Below are 24,637 nucleotides of genomic sequence, written 5' to 3'. Positions count from 1 at the left end.
TTTAAAATGGAATCTTCTAGATTAAAAACTCGTGTTCGGGTATGCTTGCAATGCAAGGAAGTCTTTGAAAAGCTGCTACTGTGACAAGCTTAATGATACTTTAAAACATTTATATAAAAAGGAAGGTTCTAGGCCACAGGCTCTAGAGCTGGGAGAGTGCAGTCCGGGGGGCCAAATTCAGCCAGAGGCCGGCTTCAGCGTAGAAAGCTTTGGGGACACAGTCACGGCACTGGTTTTACACTCACACTATCCACGGCTGCCTTCGATCCACAGCTAAGTGGCTGTGGCACAGACCATGGTCTGCAGAACCTGAGCAAGGTTCTTACAGGAAACATTTCTGCCTCCTGATCTGGAGGGTCACGCAGTCCTACCTGGGACCATAAATACTACTGTGAAGACAGAAAACTCTGGAAGCTCACGTGAGAACACAGTTCTAATGCAGCAACTGGTCTGATTCAAGGGCCTTGGGTGGAGACGACCCTTTAGACCAGGAGGCCCACAACCCCTGGGCCACAGGCTGGCACCTGTCCGTGGCCGGTCAGGAACCAGGTGGCAGAGCAGGAGGTGAGCAGCCAGCGAGGAAGTCTCACTGTATTTACGGCCGCTCCCCGCTGCTCACAGTCACACCTGAGCTCCGCCTCCCATCAGTTCAGCAGGGGCATTAATAAATGTCACGTGCTTGAATCATCCCGAAACCATCTCCCCCTCTCCCTGTCCGTGGAAAAACTGTCTTCCATGAAAACCAGTCACTATTAACGTGTCTCATGATCGTCTCTACCTTGAGGGCCACCCGGGCCCCTGCCTAGATGCTCTGTAATCACCAACATAAAATATTTCTGCTTCTCTGGACAATGCAACAAAAAGCCTCAACAGTTTTTATACTCACAGATGCTCTTCAAGCTTCTTTTTTAGAAGAACTGACTGAAAACAGAAAATAGAAAATAATTTATTACTTGACATTTTAACGAATACATTAATTACTTTTTTTAAAAAAAAATGAAGAGCACTTGTTCAGGGTAGCAAGTAACTCTGAGCAAGCCCTCAGTAAGTTCTCTGGTCAAAGTCTGAAAATACATGATGTACCCAAGTTTGTTTCTCTCTGATAAGGGAAACAACAGCTCAAAAGTGATAGCAATCAGTATAAAAAACCCCAAAACTGCCTATCTGAATTCTCTACTTATAGCCAGGGAAAAGAAGAAAAAAGTCCTTCAGGTACAGACCTAATGTTCCTGGACACAATAGGCAGGTAAAGTCTAATAATAGCAACAGACTTGCCCTAAGACACTTTCTGGGCTTCCCTGGTGGCTCAGAAAGTAAAGAATCTGCCTGCAAAGCGGGAGAACCAGGTTTGATTCCTGGGTTGGGAAGATCCCCTGGAGGAGGAAATGGCAACGTATTCCAGCATTCTGGCCTGGGAACATCCCATGGACAGAGGATCCTGGTAGTCCATGGGGTCACAGAGTCGGACACAACTGAGTGACAAATAATACACAAGATACTTTTTGTCCACTGTGTTGTTTTCCCTGTGTCATGAGATCAACATCTATAAACAATGAGTGACTTAATCTGAGATTTCTGATAAGCACAGGCTGGAAATAACTAATATGATGGAGTGGGAAAATGAAAGATAAGTTAGCCACAGCATTTAACATGCTGGGGAATGCAGCTTTGACTGGGTATTAAAAAAAGTCTCCTGAGATGCAGGGGGTCAGAATGTACGCAAAGAATAAGCAAAGAATAATGGCATTCCATACAGGACCGCCAGGTTTCAGGATCAAACTCAGCACTAGCAGGGTACATATTATGAATGAATTTTATGAAGCAGTCCATGTTGAGATACATGGTTACACAATTAACTTGGCCGGATTCAAGTAATACAGACTTAGAAAACAGACTGTCCACTCAGTGCAGAGCCGCATGGGGGGACCCACCCCTCACACCAGGCCCTTCCAGTTTCAGCCCCGACTCGATAATGATGGCTGTAATCACTTGCTCCAGCCCACTCTGACCCAGCCCCGGACTACTGACATGCCTGCTCTGCTGAGCCTGTCAACTGCAGCCAGGGGACTGGGCCACAGTGCTCTCCACCACTGCGTCCCCCAGGCAGAGAGAAAGACGCCAATCCTGCTGGCTTTTGATTACTGCTGTCCCTTCTCCAGTGCCGAGGGTGAAACGAACACACTTTCAAAAAACATCTTCGCTTTCATTGTGCATTTATGTTTTGATTAGGCTCTAAGCAAAATTCATTGTCGGTGTTTATTCTGAGATAGTATGCAGCAAGTAAGATGATGATTTAATGAGCGGTTACCAGGCCAGGCACAGCACTTAAGCTTGTCGTGTGCGCTGACTCGTGGCAACCTCACCACGGCGGGTGCCACCAACCCCTCCTGGGGACGAGGAAGGTGAGGCTGGGGGCACGCCCGGGCGTCTCCAGAGGCAGAGCCCACACTAGAGCCCAGGCCTGCAGACCCAGAGTCTATGCACGGCCTTCATGCTCCTGACTCCTGGGCCGGGCCGCATGCCTCTCCAGCTGAAGACTGGTTCTCTCATAAAGCGTGGCAGGAGGCAGCCAGACCGTGGCAGCAAGGTCGTGTCAAAACACTTTATAAAGACAAACCAATTACAACACTGGGGTGGGAGCACGGTGGGGAGAGAAAGGAACTGAGTGCCTTTTAGTCTGACTTGTTAGCTTTTTGATATCCTTTAAGTATCTGAATTGTAAAGGGCACAAACCTATAGGTAATATTGGTTATCTTCATTTTGCATAAAAGCCCCGTAATTTAAAATTTCAACAACATCAACTATGATGGCAGATAATGCATACATCAAAACACTGCTCAATATATAGAAATGAATAGGAAGCCATACTTACAATAGCCTTGAGCAGAAACCATGCCAAGAGACAGAGAAGACATATTAGTATGAAGCATACACAGCAGCCAACAGAAGGAACGATTTAGTAATTCATGAACGGAAGTAAAAGATATGCATTTTGTTCAAAAAAATGTACATTTTTCTTTCTTCTATGATCTCATCCTGTCTTGTTCTCTGGAGTTTTATACACTGTGGCTAGCTCAAATTATCCATATGCCTGGATAGAACCAATGCTTTTCTGCTTCCACGCTAAAAATAAATGACATAAAAATAATAATAAAAATGTGCAAACCATGCTACTCTGCCTTAAGGTCACACGACTGTGCTTTTGATAACAGAAATGGGCGGAAATTGTGCTGTTCTTCAGAGAGGACCCATCCCACTTGGCAGGTGGTTCTATGCATTACATGTTTGTAGAGGCAACACTGTAGGTTGAGTGAGAGACAGAATACAAAAGCATGAAACATCTGCTGGGGAAGAACCCGAAGGGCATGGACCACATTCTCCTCCAGCCTATCGTCAGAGTGAGGAAAGCTTCTATCTGAATCTTTACAGAGTAGACAGCTCTGAGAGGAATTTCCGAAATTTACAGCAAATTATCTCATTAGCACCTGAACAGTCAAATAAACCGGGTCATTTATGCTAACAGTACTTTCAGGGTTGGCAACTCATTTCTGAAATGTCTCTTGAAGTAGTGACACGCAGCATATTTAATTAGATTTCATTCCCACAGTGATACCTAATCAGGCCATGTAAAATTAATTTTTGTAGAATAAATCTCTTTCTGTGTGTTTTAATATTAGAGAAACAAGTATAGCGGTTATTGTTCTAACACTGAGGTTGAGCAGATACCGATGTTTTGTTATATTTACTTCCTATGACCCACACATTCTTCTCCTCTCTGCCGTAACAGACCAACAGGAAGTCTCCTCAGAGTTTCCAAGACCAAAACCAAGTCTACATTTACCTCAGTTTAAGGGACCTAGTGGTTCCACTGAACTAAGAAATGTCACTTCGGTTCACCTCTAAGACCCTCTTGGTGAGGTTTACTGGTATATTCACACACAAATTCTGGCTCTGCTTGTCATTTAGTGTTCTGGATAAAGGCATGTGTAAAAAGTAAACTAGTCCCATTTTAATAAGGGAATGAGGTAGTCTAAACGTTGGTGAGAATCTGGGGAACTGGGAATCCACGTGGGGAGCTAAGAAGGACTACACAGTAGAGGATAAGCTGCAACCTGTGACCTCAGAGAGCATGTGGCCAGCGTAACCCAGACGGTGCGCGCTTAAGAAACCCAAGAAATCATCAGGTCATGGATGAGCTTTCGTAGGCCTTAAGCAATACCCTCTTAGGTTACTAAGGCTGGATGAAACTGGATGGGTCTACAGTTTTGATGCTGAGTGCCCAGAATGACTCCAACAATGAGAACAACCAAACAGGTTTATACTCAAAAGTCAGCGGATTGCACTGGCAATGGGAAAAAAAAATCACCACCTGACGGAAGCAGAGATTGCTCACGAACATTCAGTTTTTTATCCCCTCTTCAGGTTAGTTTTGAGCACTCTGCTCTATTGCACACAGCTCATTAAATGTACAGGATTTGCAAAACGTGACTGCTGCACGCCTTTGTTAGACGGCCCGCTACTTGCCATGTAAGCACCTTGATGTGCGGGGAGCAGGGGGAGGTGAAGGAGGAGCTGTTTCTGCCTCCTCATTCTTGCTGTATCCTAGGTGAGCGCCCGCCGAGCAGGCAGGGCTGTGACAGAGGGGCAGAGGGAAAAAAGGTCAACGAGCTTCTATCTGAGCGTGTGTGTGTGTGTGTGGCCAAGGGCAGGGGTAGAAAGAGGGACTCATAAACCCAGAGGGGGTAGGATTCTAGGAAGGGCATTATTTTCTTAAAGCCAAATTTTATATCAAACATTGCTACTTGAACATGCTAAGATTCTATCAGCACTTTTTTTTTTTTTTTTGACCAGAAGGAAAATCAATACTCTGAAAACTGAGTTGAGCATGTGTGGAACACAAAAGCCTAATTCCTTAGCTAAAAACGACAAATGAAATTCTAATTCCTAGCAGGGTGAATCTGAGTGAAACAATAAAGTCTGGTCTTTTCATAAGGACTATCAGTAAAAGGAAAATATTGTTTCTTTTCTATAACCAATATAATCAGAGTTATTTTGATAGAGACCATAAAAAAAATGTTATAGCTTTTCTAAACATTATGAAACTGTTGGACCATTACTGTATAAAATAAGACTTACATCTTCTGCCTTTGAGCCTTGATCTTGTAAAGATTTTTGTAGCTCTTCCACTTGCGACTGTACTTCCAGGAGTCTCTGATTCACCAGCCTAGAAATCAAACATACATTAAGTTCCAAGTTCTGACTGAACTTACACCTTTTGCCTTAGGTTTTCATATAATGAGCAAAACAAAGTCTCATATTACAGTCATATCAATTCACTTTTGTCTTTATTTTTTGTATAGCTTGAAATTTCGATGATGACATCCAATGCAGTGTTTTTGATAGACACGTTGTGTTGAGCTGGTATACTGATGCACATATATTCGTTTGAAATTCACTTCAGCATACATTTATTCAAATGACTGCTCAGTGTAGTGGTGAAAGATCCTCGTGGGATGTCCCTGGTGGTCCGGTGGTTAGGATTCAGCACTTTCACTCCCAGGGACCTGGGTTCAGTCCCTGGTCAGGGAACTACGATCGGGCAAGTCTCTGGGAGCAGCCAAAACACAAAAACAAAAAACCTGCACTTGGGGAGGCAAAATGTAAACAAATAATACACAAGATAAATACTTCAACACAGCACACAGAAGTACAGAGAGGAGTGATAACTGCTCAGAGAAGCGAGGACCACACCTCAGAGTGTGGAGGAGTCAGGCTTCACCTGAACTGAGACCAGAACAACAAATAAAATGCTTGTGTGGTTAATGGTGGAAAGGGGATTCAGGACCGAGAATTCAGCACGTCCACAGGGCACAGAAAGGGAGCAGGTATGATGAGTTCAGGAATGATATGGCTGAATTCTACGCTGTGATTACATGATGAGGGGAAGGAAGCCTGGAGATGAAACCAGAGGAGAGGCTGGGCCACCGTGTGTGAAATTCAAGTGTGTTTTCATTTATCCTATGCTCAATCGCTCAGCTGTGATTGAGTCTTTGTGATCCCATGGACTGTAGCCTATCAGGCTCCTCTGTCCATGGGATTTCTCAAGCAAGAATACTGAGGTGGGTTGTCATTTCCTATAATCGGGTCTAAAATCTGGTTGCAAGGGAATAGCCCACCAGCCTTTAAAAATGCTGACTCTGGAGCTCAGTCTCCACAAATTCTCTAGATCATTAGGCTGCAAGAGTCGGGGGACTAGTGGGTCTTGGGTGATGTTGAAGGAGCCGACAGTATTTCAGAAAGATCATGGTGCCGGGCGAGTCAAAGAGATCATTTTGGAAGGCAGAGAGCAGCAGGAAAGCAGGAAGACCGGGCAGAGGCCACCGCGGTGATGACCACGCATCCCTGAAACAGAAGGGGTCCGAGCAGGAGAAGAACAGAAACCACAAGTGAACAGAAGGAGCAAAACACAGCTGAGGATCTGACTCTCTGCGACCAAGAACTACTTCCTGAGAAAGGGAACACAGGAGGACAGGCTGAGCCAGAGCACGAAGAATCTTGCTCGGTATTTGTTGAAAATGAAGTGATGGGAAATGCCTGTTACAATGGCTGGACCCTTGCAACTGGCACCCAGCAGGTGGGCGGAGCGGGCCCTACAGACCCGAGGGCTGTCTGGCAATGACTGGAGCTGTGAGCATGACAGTGGCCGCCAAAAGTGCGGCCCAGTGCACAAGAGACCAGGAAGGTCCCCAGCAGATCACCAAGCAGAGGGCGGAAGGGACGGCTCACCCTGGAGAGGAACCAGGGACTCAGAAGGAATGAGCGAGGGCTGCTTCTGAAGCTGAGAAGAACTGAGGAGGGGGAAGTGATCAACAGTGAACACGGTAAAGAGGGGAGGAAGAAAAGTCCAGGATGCTCCCACGGGGCTGGCGGTTCTCGTCATTAACACTTTAGGAAAAGTCAGATGCCCCCCATTAAGGACAAAACAGGACAATGACTATTTAGAATCCAAACAGCCAAGAATTTCAGCATGAAACTTTTTACTCAACAAGAAATTCTTATTAGAAACCTCCAGGTGCTATAATTTAGTGAGATTCACAGTAAAGATATAATAAACCTATAATAATAATTGGTAATTTTTCACATGAAGGAATCGTTTTTCCACTCGGTGAAAGAATTATCTGAAAATTCATATTCAATATGGGAACAGAGGTACATAAGTACATTACTGACTGTAACTTTCTTTAATCTTCTCAGGAAGCAATACAGAAAATACATCAAACTATAAGACTATTTCAACTTTCCATCCTAGTGATTTTTGAAATTTATTTAGTCAACAAATATTACTACTAGTGGAGGCCATTGTAAATGTCATAACACACAATCTAAAATACTGGTTAAAGTATGGCTCAAGCGTGTACACACATGTATGAAGCTAACAAACGTATGTAAATATATATGAACAGGTTCACCGACAAAAGCAGTGATGAGTTATGAAGCCGACCTTGCGTGAGAGAGATTCTGATGTGGCTGTATGGTGGACACTTCGCGCCTCTCCTAATACTGCTGGAGCGTCAGCAGGGATCACGGATTCTAACAAACGCCAACTGACTGGCAAAACTAACTGGAAAGGACTTTGGAGGCTGAGCTCTCCTTCTAAGGTGAGGTACGGTGTGAGCAAACTGGATTTATGGTCATACAGCTCCAAGACTCAGTGAGACTGAAACTCTGCTTGCTTGATGCTGGTCCAGGGCTGTCAACCAGTAGGAGGTTAAGGTAGAGACCAGGTAATGTACGTACTTACTAAACTCAGTCAGACAACACATGATAATTCACCTAAGAGGAAAAGCATCCAGTGAAGGAAAGATGTCAAAGGAAGTGTTTTACAAATGTGGCAGAAGATAAACTGGTTGATGAGATGAGAGGCTCTGGAGTCAGGTGGCCTGGGTCTCAGTCCAAATTTCTCCATCTGCAAAACTTTAATAAAGTAAGACCACATGTTCAAAACACTCAGCACAGTGTTTGGAACAAACAGTGGCTTAATAAATGCTAGCTGCTATTATTATTATCATCACTGTGGCAGGTCATAAAACCCACAGATGGCTATGATATACAGGTAAGTTATTGGTGTTGCAATCTGATAAACTAAATAACAGGCACTTGGGAGGTAACCAGTCATCTGTACGTACAAGTGCTTAATACGAATGACAGCTAGCCCTTCTGTTTTTAAGGAGAAAAGGGCAAAAGCTGTAGTAAGGCCTGTGAAAGACATGGCAAAGTGTTACAGAAGATGTAGTTGGTGTTGATTCACTGACAAGAAATCAGTGTCGGGAGAAGGCTCTCCTGACTAAGATGCTAAGATACAGAGGAGGCCGAGGATGGAGGGGTAATTCAAGATGCTCTCACCTGGGCTCTGCATGATTGCCATCTATTTTCCACTGTTCTTATTCCTCTCCCTTCTCTTTTCCCACTTTTTCTAAGTATTTTTTTAATAAAGTACTCTATGCTCCTAAGAGTTGCTATGAAAATGTCTTCTTATGTTTATATTCAATTATGCTCTAATACCTCACCCTGTGATATACACTGTTTGCTGACTCTCCCTCAGCAGGTTTAAAAATTAAAGTCACAGGAAGAAAGGTGGAGTACGTAAAACTGTCATAACAATTTTGACTCTCAAGACTGACTCATACCTGGAAAATGCCAAATCTATCAGGCATAATAAGCAAAGAATCTGCAGTATCACATCAACTGTGAAACTATTTATAAAAATGTCAAATCCCTCAAAAAATGACAGAATATCACAGCTCTAAGAGAAAGAGAAGACACCATATGTTTGGGATCTAAGAAACGTTTCCAAAAAGGAAAAGAATCAGAAGATTGTCACAACAAAATATAAAAGTAATCCTTGCCAGAGTAAGAATTGCTTTTAAAAGTAGTTGGAATGACTGCCTACTGCAATACTCTGAAAACTTACAAGCAGGAAAGTGATATGCTTATTAGATTTGCAGATACTAAATTCTCAAAATAATTGAATTATTCATAAGATGGATGATTTCCAACTAGAGTAGCAAGAATTAACAGATTAAAAAAAGAAAGTTCTATCAATTCAGTTACGAGGGATCCCACTATGTTCCTTACACCAACTGATTCTTTGAAACATCAGCTTGTCTACACAGGGCAAACTGATTAATCTGATCATGACGATGAAGTAAAAGTGTCTCCAAAGACTGTCAATTAATGGTGACGTGATTTTATCCTCTAGGTTTTTCTTTTTAATGATTTTATTTATTTCTGAGTAATTAACTTTGCCTTTGGCTGCGCTGGGTCTTCATTGCTGCGTGCGGGCTTTCTCTGGCTGTGGTGAGTGGGGGCTCCTCTCCAGAGTGGTGCGTGGGCTTCTCATCACTGAGCCTTCTCTTGTTGCTCCAGGGTGTTCGGGCTTCGGGAGCTGTGTCCCCGCGGCCCTAGAGCATGGGCTCAGGAGGTGTGGTGCATGGGCTTCGTTGCTCCTTGGCACGTGGGGGCTTCCTGGACCAGGGATCAAACCTGTGTCTCCTGCACTGGCAGGCTATTTAAGCTTCTAGTTTTAATTAGTGATTAGGAAGGGGAAATGGCAGGACTTTCCTATCATTTTGCCTGAAGAACTGACGATGGGGCCGCTATCACAGAGACATAGCACTCTTGGGCAAATCTGCCCGTAAGTGGGAAAAAGTACTCGTGATATGAAACAGAGGAAAACACTCTCACTTGCACCCTACAGCTCAGATCTGCGTTTAAAGGGATCAGATCAGGGTGAGTGGAGTGGCCGCCGCGTCCTCACCTGTTCTCCGTCTCCAGCTCGTTCTTGCGGAGGTTGGCGTCATCCAGAAGGCTCTGCAGCAAGGCGATCTTCTCGTTGTCAGAACCCTCCTGGTTGATTTTCAACATCTTATTCTCATGCTGAAGACGAATGAGCTTCTCCCTGAGAGTGGAAGAAAAACTGATTAACACGGTTATCAAGATCCAGCTAGGCGCCATTACAGATTTAATATGTAGAACAGAAATGGAAAAAAAAAAAAAAAAGAACCTGTAAGAAATTTACCTCCTAACTGGCTAAGACGTCATGTGTCAGGTCTCAAGCCCTTGCTTTTTATAATAGAATTGACAGTCTGAAGACAAACAATCTCCAAACATCATGATGTGTAATGAATGAGGTTTCAAAATCCCATTTCCTTTCTGATTTAAACATTTACACATTCTGCCAAACTGCTCAAAAGAAAAGCGATATGACCACAAGAAAAAAAAAATTTTTTTTTTAGTTCTTTGTGACGATGGATACTAACTGAACTTACTATGGTGATCATTTCACAACATATACACATATCAAATCATTATGTTGTACACCTAAAACTACTACAAAGTTATATGTCAATTATATCTCAATTAAAAAATTGTATCTCTTTATTTTTAGTCTATGAGGTTTCTAACTTTTCCACACCCTTAACATTAGTGAAAATTATCACTTTTAATAGATTTTTGCAAACTGTGAAAGACAATCTCATTATGTATCAAGAATGCTGACCTATGTCAATACTGGTCTATTAATGTGTTGAAAAGTTTCACCCCTTGCACTGTTTCACCTTGGTAGCTCTTGTAGACACAGAGTGTATTTTAATTTGTACTGAGTAATACTCTATAAAAGCTATTTGTTGAATTTTCATCATTGTTCTTTTCTCTCAATTTAAAAATCCGACTTCATTACCTATAAGCTTCCTTAAAATTTGATTTTCGGACATAATCATTAATTTATAGGGACTTCCCAGGTGGCACTACTGATAAAGAGCCTGCCTGCCAATGCAGGAGACGCAGGTTTCATCCCTGGGTCGGGAAGATCTGGAGAAGGAAATGGAAACCCACTGCAGTATTCTTGCCTAGAGAATCCCATGGTCAGAGGAGCCTGGTGGGCTACAGTCCATAGCGTTGCAGAGTCGGACACGACTGAAGAGACTTAGCATGCAGCATGCATTTATTTATAAACATTCATAAAAATAAGTATTTATTTGTGAAACAAATTTTATTGGTCCAATAATAAAGTACCATATCAGATGGCAAAAAAGTAAAAGGTATTCAAGATGCTTCCAGAACTGGTGTTGCATCACACACCTTCTGTCCTTAAACAAATGCTAACAATAATAAATATTGTCTTCATTTATTCAACAAGTGTTTGAATGTCTATGGCCACTTTCACAGTTTATAAAACTTCTACATAACCGTTATCTTAGCAAATACCTCCAAGGATGCTATTAAGAATCAAGACCTGGTGTTAACTTAAAAAGGGGGCAAACTAGCCCAAATAAAGTAAAAGCAATATTCAGCATTAATCATTAACCTTTTGCTGGACAGTTGATGCTTTCCAACCAATTATTCGTTCTTGTGCATAAAGCCAGGCATACACTAAAATAAACGGAATATTTAAAATACAAATGTAAGGAACTACTGAGGGAAGAGCAATAGAGATAGGGCGATGTTTCCTCCTGTCTCTGCTTCTGTCTTCCCCAGACCATTCCCTGCACTTAGGTAATAAATCTCAGCCACTAAGTATTTTGCAGGCTGATGGCTAAGCATAACCTTTGTCTTTGGACCAAGTGGTTTCATGGCTAAATGTCTGCTGAGGCTACCCAAGCAGAGATGCGTTCATCTGCTGTGTATGTGTGAGACCCTGTCCTCCCCAAGAGAGAAACCAAGCCCCTGCACGGCCAGCTGAGAAGGTCTCTAACGTGCTGAAATGAAGGACACAGAACCTCGAATTCAGGTTGAAAGCGTTAGTGATAAAGAGTAAGTAACTGGTCCTCTATATCACAGAGGAGTAAGTTTTCTACAACAATACTGTGAAGTGTGACTGGACTTCACCATCTCCTTACCTGATTTCCGGTGTGACGATCTCTGCTGCAAGACTGTCTGAAGACTCCTGACTTCCCAGAGGCATCAACCCTATAAACACACAAGCATTGATTCAGGTTAAGAGAGACCACAACTACCTCCTTTAGTCCCTATATGAACCCTCCTTTGAGCATTAAGGTATAAAAACTACATCACAGTGGCCTTCCATCATCATCATCATTATCATGTTAACATTTTTCAGTGTACAGTTGAGTAACGCTAAGTCCTATGCTGGCGCTAAGGCACTATTTTGTGGAGCCATCACTACTGTCTATCTCCAAATGCTTTCATCACTCAATACATAAAATCTGTAACCATTAAGCAGTAACTACTCCCCACTGCTTTCTCCCTCAGCCCCTTGTAACTTTATATTCCAATGTCTGCCCATTCATACCAGTATCTGTCCTGTGTCTGGCTCACTTGACCCAACATGCTGTTTTCAATATGCATCTACATTGCAGCATTTATCAGAATTTCATCTCTTTATTAGGCCCAACAACATTCCATTATACATATGTATCACATTTTCTTTATTCATTTATCTGTTGATGGACACATGGGTTGTTCTCACCTTTTGGCTACTGTGAATAACGCTGCTGTGAACATTGGTGTACCAGGATCTAGTTGAGTCCTTGTTTTTGGGTATATATTTGGGTATATATTTAGGAATAGACTTTCTAGATCGTATGGTAACTTTGTTTAACTTTTTATTATAAAGAACCACCAAACTATGCCACAGTGGCTGACCTATCTTACATTCCCACCAGGATTGCAAGAGGGCTCTGATCTCTCCACATCCTCATTAACACTTGTTATCTCCCTTTTCTCTCTTTTTTGATGACAGCCATCTTAATGGGTATGAAGTGGTACCTCACTGTGGGTTTGATCTGCATTTCTCTAATGACTAATGATGTTGAGCATTGTTTCACAAACAAACACTGGCCATCTGGATATCTTCTTTGGAGAAACATGTCCTTAAGTCCTTTGCTTGTTTGCTGCTAAGTTGTAGAAGTCCTTTATACTCTCTGGATATCAATCACCTATCCGATAAATGATCTGCAAATATTTTCTCCCATCTTGCACATTACCTTTTCACTCTGTTGGTAGTGTTCTTTGATACAGAGAAGATTTTAATTTTGATGAAGTCCAGTTTACCTATTACTCCTTTTGCTGCCTGTGCTTTTGGTATCAATTCCAAGGAATCATTGCCGAATCCAACATCATGATGATTCTCCTCTATGTTTTCTTCTTAAAGTTTTACGGTTTTAGTCCTTACATTTAGGGTTCCATTTGACTTCCTTTTGTATATGGTGTAAGGGTCCACCTTCATGCTTCTGGATGTTCATCCAGCTTTCCCAGCACAATCTGCTTGAAAGACCTTCCTTTCCCCCACTAAGTTGTCTTGATGCTCCTGTTGAAAATCAACTGACTGTCCATGGGAAGGTTTATTTCCAGGCTCTTTATAGTCTACTCCATTGGTCTATACATCTGTCCTTTCACCTATACATACTGTTTGGATTACTCTAACATTTTACTAAGTTTTAAAATCAGGAAGTGTAAGTCCTCAAGCTAAATTTTTTCTTTTTCAAGATTGCTTTGGCTTTTCAGGATCCCTTGAAAGTATACGTAAACTTTAGGCTGGGTTTTTCTATTTCTGCAAAAAATACTATCAGCATTTTTACAAGAATTGCACTGAATCTGTAGATTGTTTCGGTGATGTCATCTTAACAATATTAAGTCTCAAATGAACATGGATATCATCCCATTTAGGTTTTGATTTTTTTCAGCAGTGTTTTATACTTCTCAGGGTAGAAGTGTCTTCCTGGTTAGATTTATTCCCAAGTATTTTATTCTTTTTAATCCTACTGTAAAACAAAGTGTTTTCTTAATTTACTTTCCATATTGTTCACTGCTAGTGTATAGAAATGTAACTCACTTCTGTGGTTTGATTTTATATCCTGTAAATTTGCTGAATTCATTTTATTAGTTCTCACAATTTTTTTCCCTTTATGTAGGAAAGGGTTTCAACATATAAGAGCATGTCATCCGCAAACAGAAATATTTTGGGTTCTTCCTTCCAAATTTAGATTCTTTTTTCTTTGTCCAATTGCTCTGGCTAGAACTTCCTGTAGCATATTGAATAAAAGTATAGAAGTGGTGATAGCAGGCATCATTGTCTTATTCCTGATCTTAGAAGAAAAGCTTTTAGTCCTTTATCACTGAGTATGCTGTTAGCTGAGGGTTTTTCATATGACCTTTCTCATGCAGCAGAAGTTTCCTTTCTCGTTTTGTTCCTAATTTACATTATTTTTTGATGAAAGGGTGTCGGATTTTGTCAATTGCCTTTCCTTCATCAATTGAGATGATGATGCAGTTTTCCCCTTCATTCTATTAATGTGGTATATTAATATACTATATATTATATAATATCTAGTATTATATATACATTAAATTATTAATATCTCTATATTTTTAATATTTTAGAATTTATATATAAATTAATATATTATATATAAAATTTTATAAAATATATATTAATTTTAAAAATATATTTGATAAAATATATTCATTTATATAAAATTATATTTTATAATTTATAATACATAAATTATGTGATTTATATATTATATAATTTTATATTATATAATCACATTTATATATAATTATATATGAAGTGAAGTGAAGTCGCTCAGTTGTGTCTGACTCTTTGCGACCCATGGACTGTAGCCTACCCGGATCCTCAGTCCATGGGATTTTCCAAGCAAGTATATTGAACCCAAGTCTCCTGCATTGCAGGCAGAGGCTTTACCCTCTAACCCACCAGGGAAGCCATAATATATAATATATAGAATATAATATATCATATATATACACTAAATTTAAATATATTAAAAACATATAGTATGTATAAATCATAAATATATAAAAATATATATTATATAGATAATAATACAAAAATTATATAATTATGAATATAATCATATATTTAAATTATACATTAAAATATATAATTATATGTATAATTTAATTATGTATATATTTAAATTTTATATATTAAATATATTAATATTATATATAATTATATAAATATTATACAAAATAATATATATTAAATAAATAGTATAATATAAATAAAATAATTATATAAATAATAAATATAATCAGTTTAATATATAACTATATATTATATTATACAAATAATAAAATTATATATATAAATTATATATAAAATATATATTACATACTTATATAATATATAAATTTAAATATATATAAAATATATAATTATATATATAAATCAATACACATATTATATTAATGTTTATATTTCAATATATTAATATAATTATATTTATAACATTTATATTTATAACAATTATATTTATAACATTATAAGTATAAATATATTTATAAATATTTATAAATATATAAACAATATAACAATTATATTTATAACATATTTAACATATAATTATATATAATCAATTATATAAAATATATCACATATTATATTATACTATACAGTATATTAATATACTACTATGTAATATAACATATAATAATATAATTAATATATTAATATAGTAACTACACTGATCTCTATGCCTAGCCTATGTGAATTTCACGGTGTTCAACTATAGTAGTTTTACAGTAACTTTTTTTCTGTTTTTTGACATGGACCTTTTTTAAAGTCTTTATTGAATGTATTACAATATTGTTTCTGTTGTTTACGTTTGCATTTTTTGGCCCTGAGGCACGAGGGATCTTAGCTTCCAGACCAGGGATTCAATCTGCACGGCCTGCATTGTAAGATGAAGTCTTAACCACCAGACCACTAGGGAAGTGCCTGTAGTAACTCTTGAAACCAGGATGTGTAAGCTCTCCAGCTTTTTATTTTTTAAGATTTTTTTTTTGGTTTTAGTGGACCCTTTGTATTTTCATATAAATTGTATCAGTAGAATCAGTTTGTCAATTTCTACAAAAAAGTCTGCTGAGAATCTGATTGGGATTGCATTGAATCTTTAGACCAATATGAAGAGAATTGCAGTCTTAACTATAGTGCCTTGCCAACAACCAAATGTGTAATGTCTTTACATTTATTTATATCTTTAATTTATCTTAGTAATGATTCATAGTTTTCAGTGTAGAAGTCTTGCATTTCTTTGCTAAACTTATTTGCAGTTTATTCTTTAAGATACTATTGTAATTTCATTTTCAGATTATTTACTAATAGTACACAGAAATGTCTTTATACACTGATCTTGGACATTGAGACCTTGCTGAACTCTTCTGTCAGATCTCCTTCCAATCTGGATGCCTTTTTCTTCCATGACTGCACTGGCCAGAAACTCCATGTTGAATACTGGTGGCTAGACTGAACAGCTTTGCTTCATTGGTCTTAGAGGAAAAGCATTTAGTCTTCCATCACTAAGCATGAGGTCAGTTGGAGGATGTTCACAGATGACCTTTACTAGGTTGCAGAAGTTTCCTTCTTTTCCCAGGTTTCTAAGAGTGTTTATCATGACGTATTTACAAAATGGAGACAGACTCACTGACACAGACAACAAACTTATGATCACCAAACGGGAAAAGTGGGTGGGTGGGGGGGATAAACCAGGAGTTCAGGATTGGCAGATGCAAGCTACTGTGTATAAAATAAACCACAGGACTTCCCTGGTGGTGCTGTGGTTAAGAATCCACCTGCCAATGCAGGACAGAGGGGTTCGATCCCTGGTCCAGGAAGACTCCACATGCTGTGGAGCAGCTAGGCCCATGAGCCACCACTGCTGCTGCTGCCAAGTCACTTCAGTCCTGTCCGACTCTGCGCGGCCCCACAGATGGCAGCCCGTGGGATTTCCGGACATGGGATTTTCCAGGCCGGAGTACTGGAGTGGGGTGCCATTGCCTGCTGAAGCCCACACGCAGACAGCCCGTGCTCTGCCCCAAGGGAAGCCACGGCAACGAGCAGCTCGGGCACTCTAACCAAGAGCAGTCCCTGCTCAGCGCAGCTAGATAGAAGCCCACACGCGGCAACAAGGACCCAGAACAGCAAAAAAATAAACGCGTAAAATCATAGAAAAAAAATTGAGCAAGGGTTTGACAAACTGGTCCAGAAATAGGTCAAGAGGATAAGGAGAGACAGTGGCGGTGAGAACACGGCTGAAATGCAGGTACGCAGGCGGGGTGAGCTGGGAAAGGAGGCGCTCAATATGGTCATTGGAGAGCACAGAGGGGGCTGAAGGAGGATGGAGCGAACGAGCAGGTTTGGCAGAAGGAGTGAGCAGGGAGGAGGAGGTTGCAGTCAGAGGAAAAGAGAGCGTCCAGTCTCAGGGAACAGGAAAGCCTGGGGCTGGAAACGTGAGTGGGAGCGAACAGACGGTGAAGTGTACTGAGTCCTCAGCCGGGCTCACGGGCTCCCCAAGAGGTGGGAGGTAAACTCTCAGCTAGGCGCTGCTCCTTTCCTGTGAGGAGGAAAAGGTTTCTACTTTGGATATAAGTTCCCAGGTTGTGGGTATTAGTGAACTGATACCCACCTCTCATCTCAGCTGAAAGAAAGATCATTGATTTAGAAAGGCTGATGCACTTTTTAAAAGAGGTCACTAGAAACTTTTCAGGTTATTAACAGGAATGATTTAACAAATTATTTATGCTTTTGATTTAATAAAAACCAAACATTTGAATGCATTCCCAGGTGGCACTAGCGGTGAAGAAACTGCTCGCCAGTGTAGGAGACATAAGAGATGAGGGTTCAATCCCTGCGTTGGGAATATGGCAACCTACTCCAATATTCTTGCCTGGAAAATTTCATGGACAGAGGAGCCTGGCGGGCTACATCCACAGGGCTGCAAAGAGTCGGACACGACTAAGTGGTATATGTGTATATGTGTGTGTGTGTATATATATATATATTATATTAAACATTTGAATATAATTAAAATTTAAAAGTAGGTAAGTAAATCTGGTCTCATAACTACCGTCTATTTTGCATAAAATCTGGGTAACAGTTCAAAATTTGTATCAATCTCATGGCCTCTTCTCCAGCTTTAAGTTCTTGTTTTATTGGTACAATCATCTTAAAATGAATCTTAACATTTTTCCTGATACTATGGAAACAAATAATCTTGCTTGGGCTTCTGGAACATTGTTACCTTGAGTTGTGAGCTGTCCTTCTTGAGCCTGAACACAGCGAAGCTCTTCAATGGTTTCCTTCAGAGAATCCCTTTCCGATCTCAACCTCTGGAGGGACATTAAGAACAAGGGAAGTCAGCTTCAACCTTCATGAATTTACTCATTAGTGGTCTCTGCCTTTACCTGACAGAATGATAAACAGTGGGGAACATGAGCATGTTATAGTTTTTAATCTTTTATAGAACGATCACAGAAGGAAAAGATTAGATTCTTTCCAGTTTAACCATACTGAATATATACTACGTGCAAGGCAGTAAGTTATCTAGTTAATAGTAAGAAACAAAACTATCTACTCCATTCTTAACAATGAATCTCTGATTATATAAATAACTTTTCATGAAACATAAAAATCTTAAATATTCATAAATTATGACAAAGTGAAAATATTTTTAAAAGCTTCAAAATATGCTGAACACCACCAAAAAGAACTGTGTCCTCTATGTTAAACATACAGAAAACAGAAATACATACAGCTACACAAATTTATAGAAGGTCACAAGATGATGGAAAAGTAGCAACACTGGCACAAAAGTTAAATATACATATAATAAATTAGAATAAACAGTCTCTCAATCTTTTATTTTAGATCTGTTTTTGAAACACAAATATAAATCTTCTGTAATTTAAAAATCAAGAGGTGCAGGGAGCTCAAATCTGATGCTCTGTGACAGCCTAGAAGGGTGGGAGGTGGGAGAGAGCTTCAGGAGGGAGGGGACCCACATATACTGACAGCTGATTCATGCTGACAGGTGGCAGAAACCAATACAACACTGCAAAGCAATTATCTGCCAATGAAAAATAAATAACTTAAAAAAATCAAGAGCATCTCTAAATTTTAAGTTTATAAGTAGAAGAAGAAATTAATGTAGTCAAAACAAGAACTGAATATCATTTTCTTAACTTCGGCACTGCTCAAAACCAAAATGCCCATGTGTATACTCACATCCTTTTCTTTTTGAAGACTGTCAACTTTTTCTTTTAGCCGCTTATATTCAAAATCTAATTTATCGGCTTTCTTCGATTCTTCAGATAATCTATTTTGCAGTTCTACTACCTGGTATAGAAAGGTATCATTAATTTTTATCATTTGATACATTAGAAATTATCAAATTTCTTCTATGCATCTATGAAGATTATTTTTCCCACAGATACTCAAAAAAAAAAGGTAAGATACAGAAGCCTGACTCAATGGAGAGAACCTAGGTATAGATATCTGCCTAGATACTGTGGGTTCTAAAACCAGATCATTTGGAAGAATAAATGCTCAAACCTAGAAAAACCTACAGGACTTCTGTTTCCTCCAACACAGGTAACTGGGCAGTCTGGAAGTCCTTTTAGCATGAAGCAAAAGAAATGCTAACGGGAAAAAAAATCTGACGGCATTGCTAAGCTTGTAAGAAAGTGTGGGAGGTCATCAGAGGCTAAAACTGGAGAGGAGGTTTCTGAGGAAGCTACGGGCACTGTGAGATGCCACATGAAAGTGCCAGGGGCCCAGAACTTTACCATATTGGGAGACAGGTGGTGGTTGGTAAACTGTCTTGGGTTCTGAAAGATGGTGAGTCAATAAACAGGTAGGTTAGGAAAAAAAATTCATCAGCTGGCAAAGTCAACAAGGAAACTTGCCTGCCTTAAAGTGAGTGCAACTTGAAAATCTGTAACCATAGCCTGTGGATACATGGATTTGTGTTAGAATATTTGCCGTATGCCTTGTCTAGCAAACCCTAAGCCAGGCAATTAATTTAAATCATCCTGGCTGGTAACACAGTGGAAAATCTGGCATACGAAAAATACAACACTGTCTGGAGGAACACAACCTCAACCAGGTCCCCAGCACTCTCAAAGGTAAAGATGAGTGCAAATCCCCAAAGCACGAAAGTCTTAAAGAAATAAACCGCTAAGAACAACAGTCAGCAGGAAAACATTAACAGTACAAACAAAAGCAAAATAGTCAAATAAGCCCTCTGAGGAAGTCAAATTGGAGTTAAATACTTAAAGAAAATAAAGAAAGAAACCTAAATTATAAAAGGAATAAAATACCACTAAATATGATCACGCAGGTGTGACTAGCCACCAAAAGAGAAGTATTACAACGAAAAATACAATAACATTAAGTTCCAGCTCAGAAACCAGTTCATGGGGGTCGCAGAATTGGAGATGACTTAGCGACTGAACAAGATCAGAAACAGAGAGAACAAGTGTAATATTTCTATATTCTGTAGTGCAATTTCACCGTAATAATTATAGGTGTAGAATTCTTTTTTATTTATTCTGTTTGTAATTCACTGTTAATACTAAATCTGATGTCTTTCATTAATTCTGAAAAACACTCAGCCATTCTTTCCTTCAAATAATGTCCTTCTATAATTCTTTCTGTTCTTTTCTCTGGAACTCTGATAAAATCATTTCTTATTTTAATTTACTACCCTTTAATCACATGTATAGCCTCTTTGGGGGTACATTTAACTTTCAGTTATTCTTCCAACTTAGTTGTATGTTGAAAATTTTCACAGTGAAATGTTGTGGAAAAATGTATCCACCAAAAAACCCTACCAGCCATACATGGTGCACGGGTTGTTCTACTAAAACGTCTCTATTATACTAAGTGAATATAATTTTGATGCCAAAATCAGAAGACAAGGAAAGCACGAGAAAGAAAACTTTGAGTAAACAAATCGTAGAGGTAAAATATTCCAAGTAAAATAAACCAAGTGAATCTAACAATGTGAAACAACAAATAAATCTGCTATGCCTGAGTTTATCTCAGGAATGCAAGGATGGTTTAAGCATAGAGATCTATTAATATAATTCATCAGATTAACAGAAAGGAGAAGCAGCACAGGCATCTCTTAACAGGTGTAGCTGATTAAATTCAACATCCACTAACGAAAAACACCTGTGAAATTAGGAATATAATGAAATTTTGTTACTCTTAAGAAAAGGTGGCTACAAAAACCTAAAGCAATCCTTATAATATACTGGTAAAACATTTAAAGCACTGCATAAAAAATCAACAACAAGAAATGGTTGTCTATTATTACTGCTTCTGTTCAAGACTGTAGTAAAGGTCAGGCATGCTGATTAAGAAGGAAAAAAAGGGTATATGCTGTAAAAAGAAACAACAACAAAAAAAGATTTTTATGTGTGTAAAATATGACTTCTGACAAGAAAACTAACAGACATCATTAGAAGTAATATGGGGGACTTCCGTGGTGGTCTAGGGGTTAAGACTCTGCCTTCTGCAGGGGATTCAGGTTCCATCCCTGGTCAGGGGGGCTAAGAGCCCACATGCGTTATGGCCAAAAAGTCAAAGCATAAAATAGAAGCAATATCATAACAAATTTTTTTTTCCATAACAAATTTAATAAAGACTTTAAAAATGATCCAAAAAAAAAGAAGTAATAATATGGGAATTTGACAAGATTGTAAAATCAGCATATAGGACTTCCCTGGTGGTCTGAAGTTTAAGAATCTGCCTGCCAGTGCAGGGCACGTGGGTTCACATCTTGGTCTGGGAAGATCCCATATGCTGCTGGGCAACTAAGCCCGTGTGCCTCAACCACTGAGCCCAGCTGCCACAAATACTGAAGCCTGTGCTCCTAGAGCCCACGCTCTGTAGCAAGGGAGGCCACCGCAAGGAAAAGCCTGTGCACCTCAATAAAGAGGAGCCCCCGACTGCTGCAACCAGAGAGGTCTGAGCCCAGCAGACGAGACTCAGGGCAGTACATTAGGACGTAACATGAGTATCTGCTGTCGGGACCAATCGATGACCTCTGGGTAAGAACCCAGCTTCCGACGTGAAACACCGAACACCGTGGAAACAAGCCAGTGACTCTGATAAGCCAGTGTAACTGCGGAGAATTCAGCTGCTAACAATGCTAAGAAACCACGCCACTCTTCTTACCTGTCTCTTATACGTCTCGAGTTGACTTCGAGCCGCGTTGGCTTTCCTCAGCTCCTCCTCTAGACTGACTGTGTTCTGCATATACATAGTATTCTTTTCTTCTAAGAGCTTAACTTGCCGCCTCAAATCACCTAGATCTTCTAGCTTCTTCTTGTATGATTCTACTTGGCCTTCTAGTTTAGACACTTTATCAGAAGAATGTCTAGAACGAGATGGGAAACCAGGAATCACAAACACACCCACAGTTGTAAAGCTGCTGTAGACAGTGCTAAACCAGGGAAGATCGCCAGGAAATAACACGTTCTAATGAAAATGACAAGACCAAAGGTTGAGTCCAGCTTAGCTTTTTGGGCAGGTTCAAAAGTATGACCAAAGCGACAGCAAAATTTGCAATGAAGAACATAACATAAAATTTAAGGAATGCAAGCAGGAGCGGGTAGTCAGAGTTCCATGCAGCACAAAAGCAAAATAAATTGTATGGTGTCCAAATAATTTGGCAGTTGGATGTTACCAGTGACCAGTGTAACAGCTGTTTCAGAGGAGCAGTGGGGGCAGGCGGTGGCGAATTCTAGTGGGTTAAGGAGAGAATGTAAATCTGACCCGTGTAATCTAAATCTGTTCTGGAGGAGGAGAGAGTCATACTTCTCTCACTTTTTCTACGAAGAGAGGGACCAAAACATACAAATAGATGCTTGGGGGTGGGCTGGGGCGGGGGGAGATTCAAATGGGAAGAGAGGTGACAACTGACGTGGTACTGGTCCCTGCAGAGCCAAGAAGGGTTGAGACCAGAGCACCAGGAGTCAGCAATGGACGGGAGGACGGGCACCAGTCTGCGCGCAGGCAGCAGAGGCCCACAGATGGCGGGAGTGCAGGAGATAGCACGCGGCGAGTCCACGGGTCACGGCCTCGTCCCTCGGTGCAGGGGACAAGGTCATCCACCCAGACTGAAGCTCAGGAGAGGTGGGGGCAGGGGGACAGCCAGGTGAGAAGAGTTAGGAAAACTCAGAGTAGCGACGACCTAAGTGGGGGACAGAGCCGTCCACGGGTGGGCAGCAGAACAGGGGGCCAGTGAGGGGGAGCCCAGAGGATGGTGAGGATCGTTAAGTCTGCGGGAGGACAAAAATGACATCACTATGTGATTCTATTTGTTCTCAGCATTTAAAGAGCCAAAGGGTAAGATACAGATGGTTGGAATGATCTGACAGAGGACAGGTTATACAGGCAGAACGGTGGAGAACCGAAGAGGCAGGGAGCAGGGGGGCCGGCTGAGAGCGCAGTTGAGTCCAGCAAGGAAATGAGCCTCGTGGGGGAGACAGGATCTGAGCAAGTGGACGACTGATCAGCTGGACGACGCAGACTGACAACCCAGGAGCAGCAGAGAAAAAGCTCACAGCTACACAAGCATGGAGTGCTGGTCTGAGATGAATTCCTACCTAACCAACATTTACATCCAGCACTTATCTGCCAGATGCTGTTCCGAGTGCCTACAAATGTAAATTCACTCAGTTCCACATGTCAGCCTGAGTGGGCATGTGTACTATTTCCACTTTACAGATGAGAAATGGTTCCATGGAGGTGAACCCCGGGGTCCTGGCTCTTAGACACCTTCCCGTGCTCAGAAACCTGATAGTGGGAACACTGGAGGCGGATCTGTGCTGGGGGATGACAGGTCTGAGATCCCACAGGGATCGGGGGCTTGGTTACCTAAGAACATCTATTTCATCCTTCAGAGACTGAGCATCGTCTGCCAGAGTGGTCAGTTCATCGTTCTGCTGCCGAAGTTCAGAGATCTCCTTCTCCAGCTCTTCGCAGCGTATTCGATAGTCATCTTTGGCTGCTTCAAGCCTGTCATTGAAACAAAACAGACCCAGAAAGCACTACTTACTAATAATTCTTCTTAGAACAGTAAAAGTAAGTTTAGAAAAATCAAAATACGTTCTTCTGGAACCTGTCTCCTGCTTTTGTGACCGTATGTTGTATTTCCAAGTTTTAACTCTCCTGGAAACAGATTCTGCTATTCTGAGACTTGAAGACCAACAGCCATTACTCTACTCAGAAAGTTAGACACCAAGTGGTATTTTTCAAAATATGACAGCCATTAAGTTTTATTTTTAATTAGGAAATGAACATACTCCCTTTTGAAATTTAAAAAAATGCAGAAAAACAAGATAAAAATCATGCATTACTCTAGACAGGTACCTAATGTTAACATTTGTGGGGTGTAACTTCCAACCTGACTTCTTTTCATAGATCTTTTCACCTCCAAAATATGGATAATATGCTTCCTAATTTATTTTAACTTGTTGCTGCTTTTTTTGGCTGAACCTCATGGCTTGTGGGATTGAACTCAGCCCCTCTGCAGTAAAGGCGCAGTGTCCTAACCACTGGGCTGCTGGGGAATTCCATGTATGCATTTGTTTTGCTTAATACATACACCCTTCCTTTGGATTTACAGGATTCTCTCTCATGTCACAAATATTTATCACTGATTATTTTTTTTAATCACTGATTATTTTATGTATTTAATGCATAGATTCTTAGTTTTTATCTAATTCAACTAATGAATCTCACACTTCATAGTTTTTGCTTCTAATGCACAATTAGAATTTTTTTCCTTCTAATTCATTATTT

General features: G+C 40.2%; 1 protein-coding gene across 2 annotated transcripts in view; it reads right to left on the bottom strand.

Moving 5' to 3' along the window:
• The window catches only part of HOOK3 (hook microtubule tethering protein 3), an 89,127-nt gene that overhangs the window by 17,649 nt on the left and 46,841 nt on the right, over nt 1-24,637 (bottom strand). For both annotated transcript variants that reach the window (XM_061134923.1, XM_061134924.1), the window contains 8 exons: nt 23,711-23,851; nt 22,007-22,208; nt 19,049-19,159; nt 18,066-18,153; nt 11,898-11,967; nt 9,818-9,958; nt 5,137-5,224; nt 887-921 (listed from right to left, as the gene is read on the bottom strand). In XM_061134923.1, coding sequence (XP_060990906.1) covers nt 887-921; nt 5,137-5,224; nt 9,818-9,958; nt 11,898-11,967; nt 18,066-18,153; nt 19,049-19,159; nt 22,007-22,208; nt 23,711-23,851 — 876 coding nt within the window. The remainder of the gene's footprint in view (nt 1-886; nt 922-5,136; nt 5,225-9,817; nt 9,959-11,897; nt 11,968-18,065; nt 18,154-19,048; nt 19,160-22,006; nt 22,209-23,710; nt 23,852-24,637) is intronic.

Source organism: Dama dama, chromosome 32, assembly GCF_033118175.1.
Source record: "Dama dama isolate Ldn47 chromosome 32, ASM3311817v1, whole genome shotgun sequence".
Classification (NCBI taxonomy): domain Eukaryota; kingdom Metazoa; phylum Chordata; class Mammalia; order Artiodactyla; family Cervidae; genus Dama; species Dama dama.
This window is presented reverse-complemented; position numbering and strand designations above follow the sequence as displayed.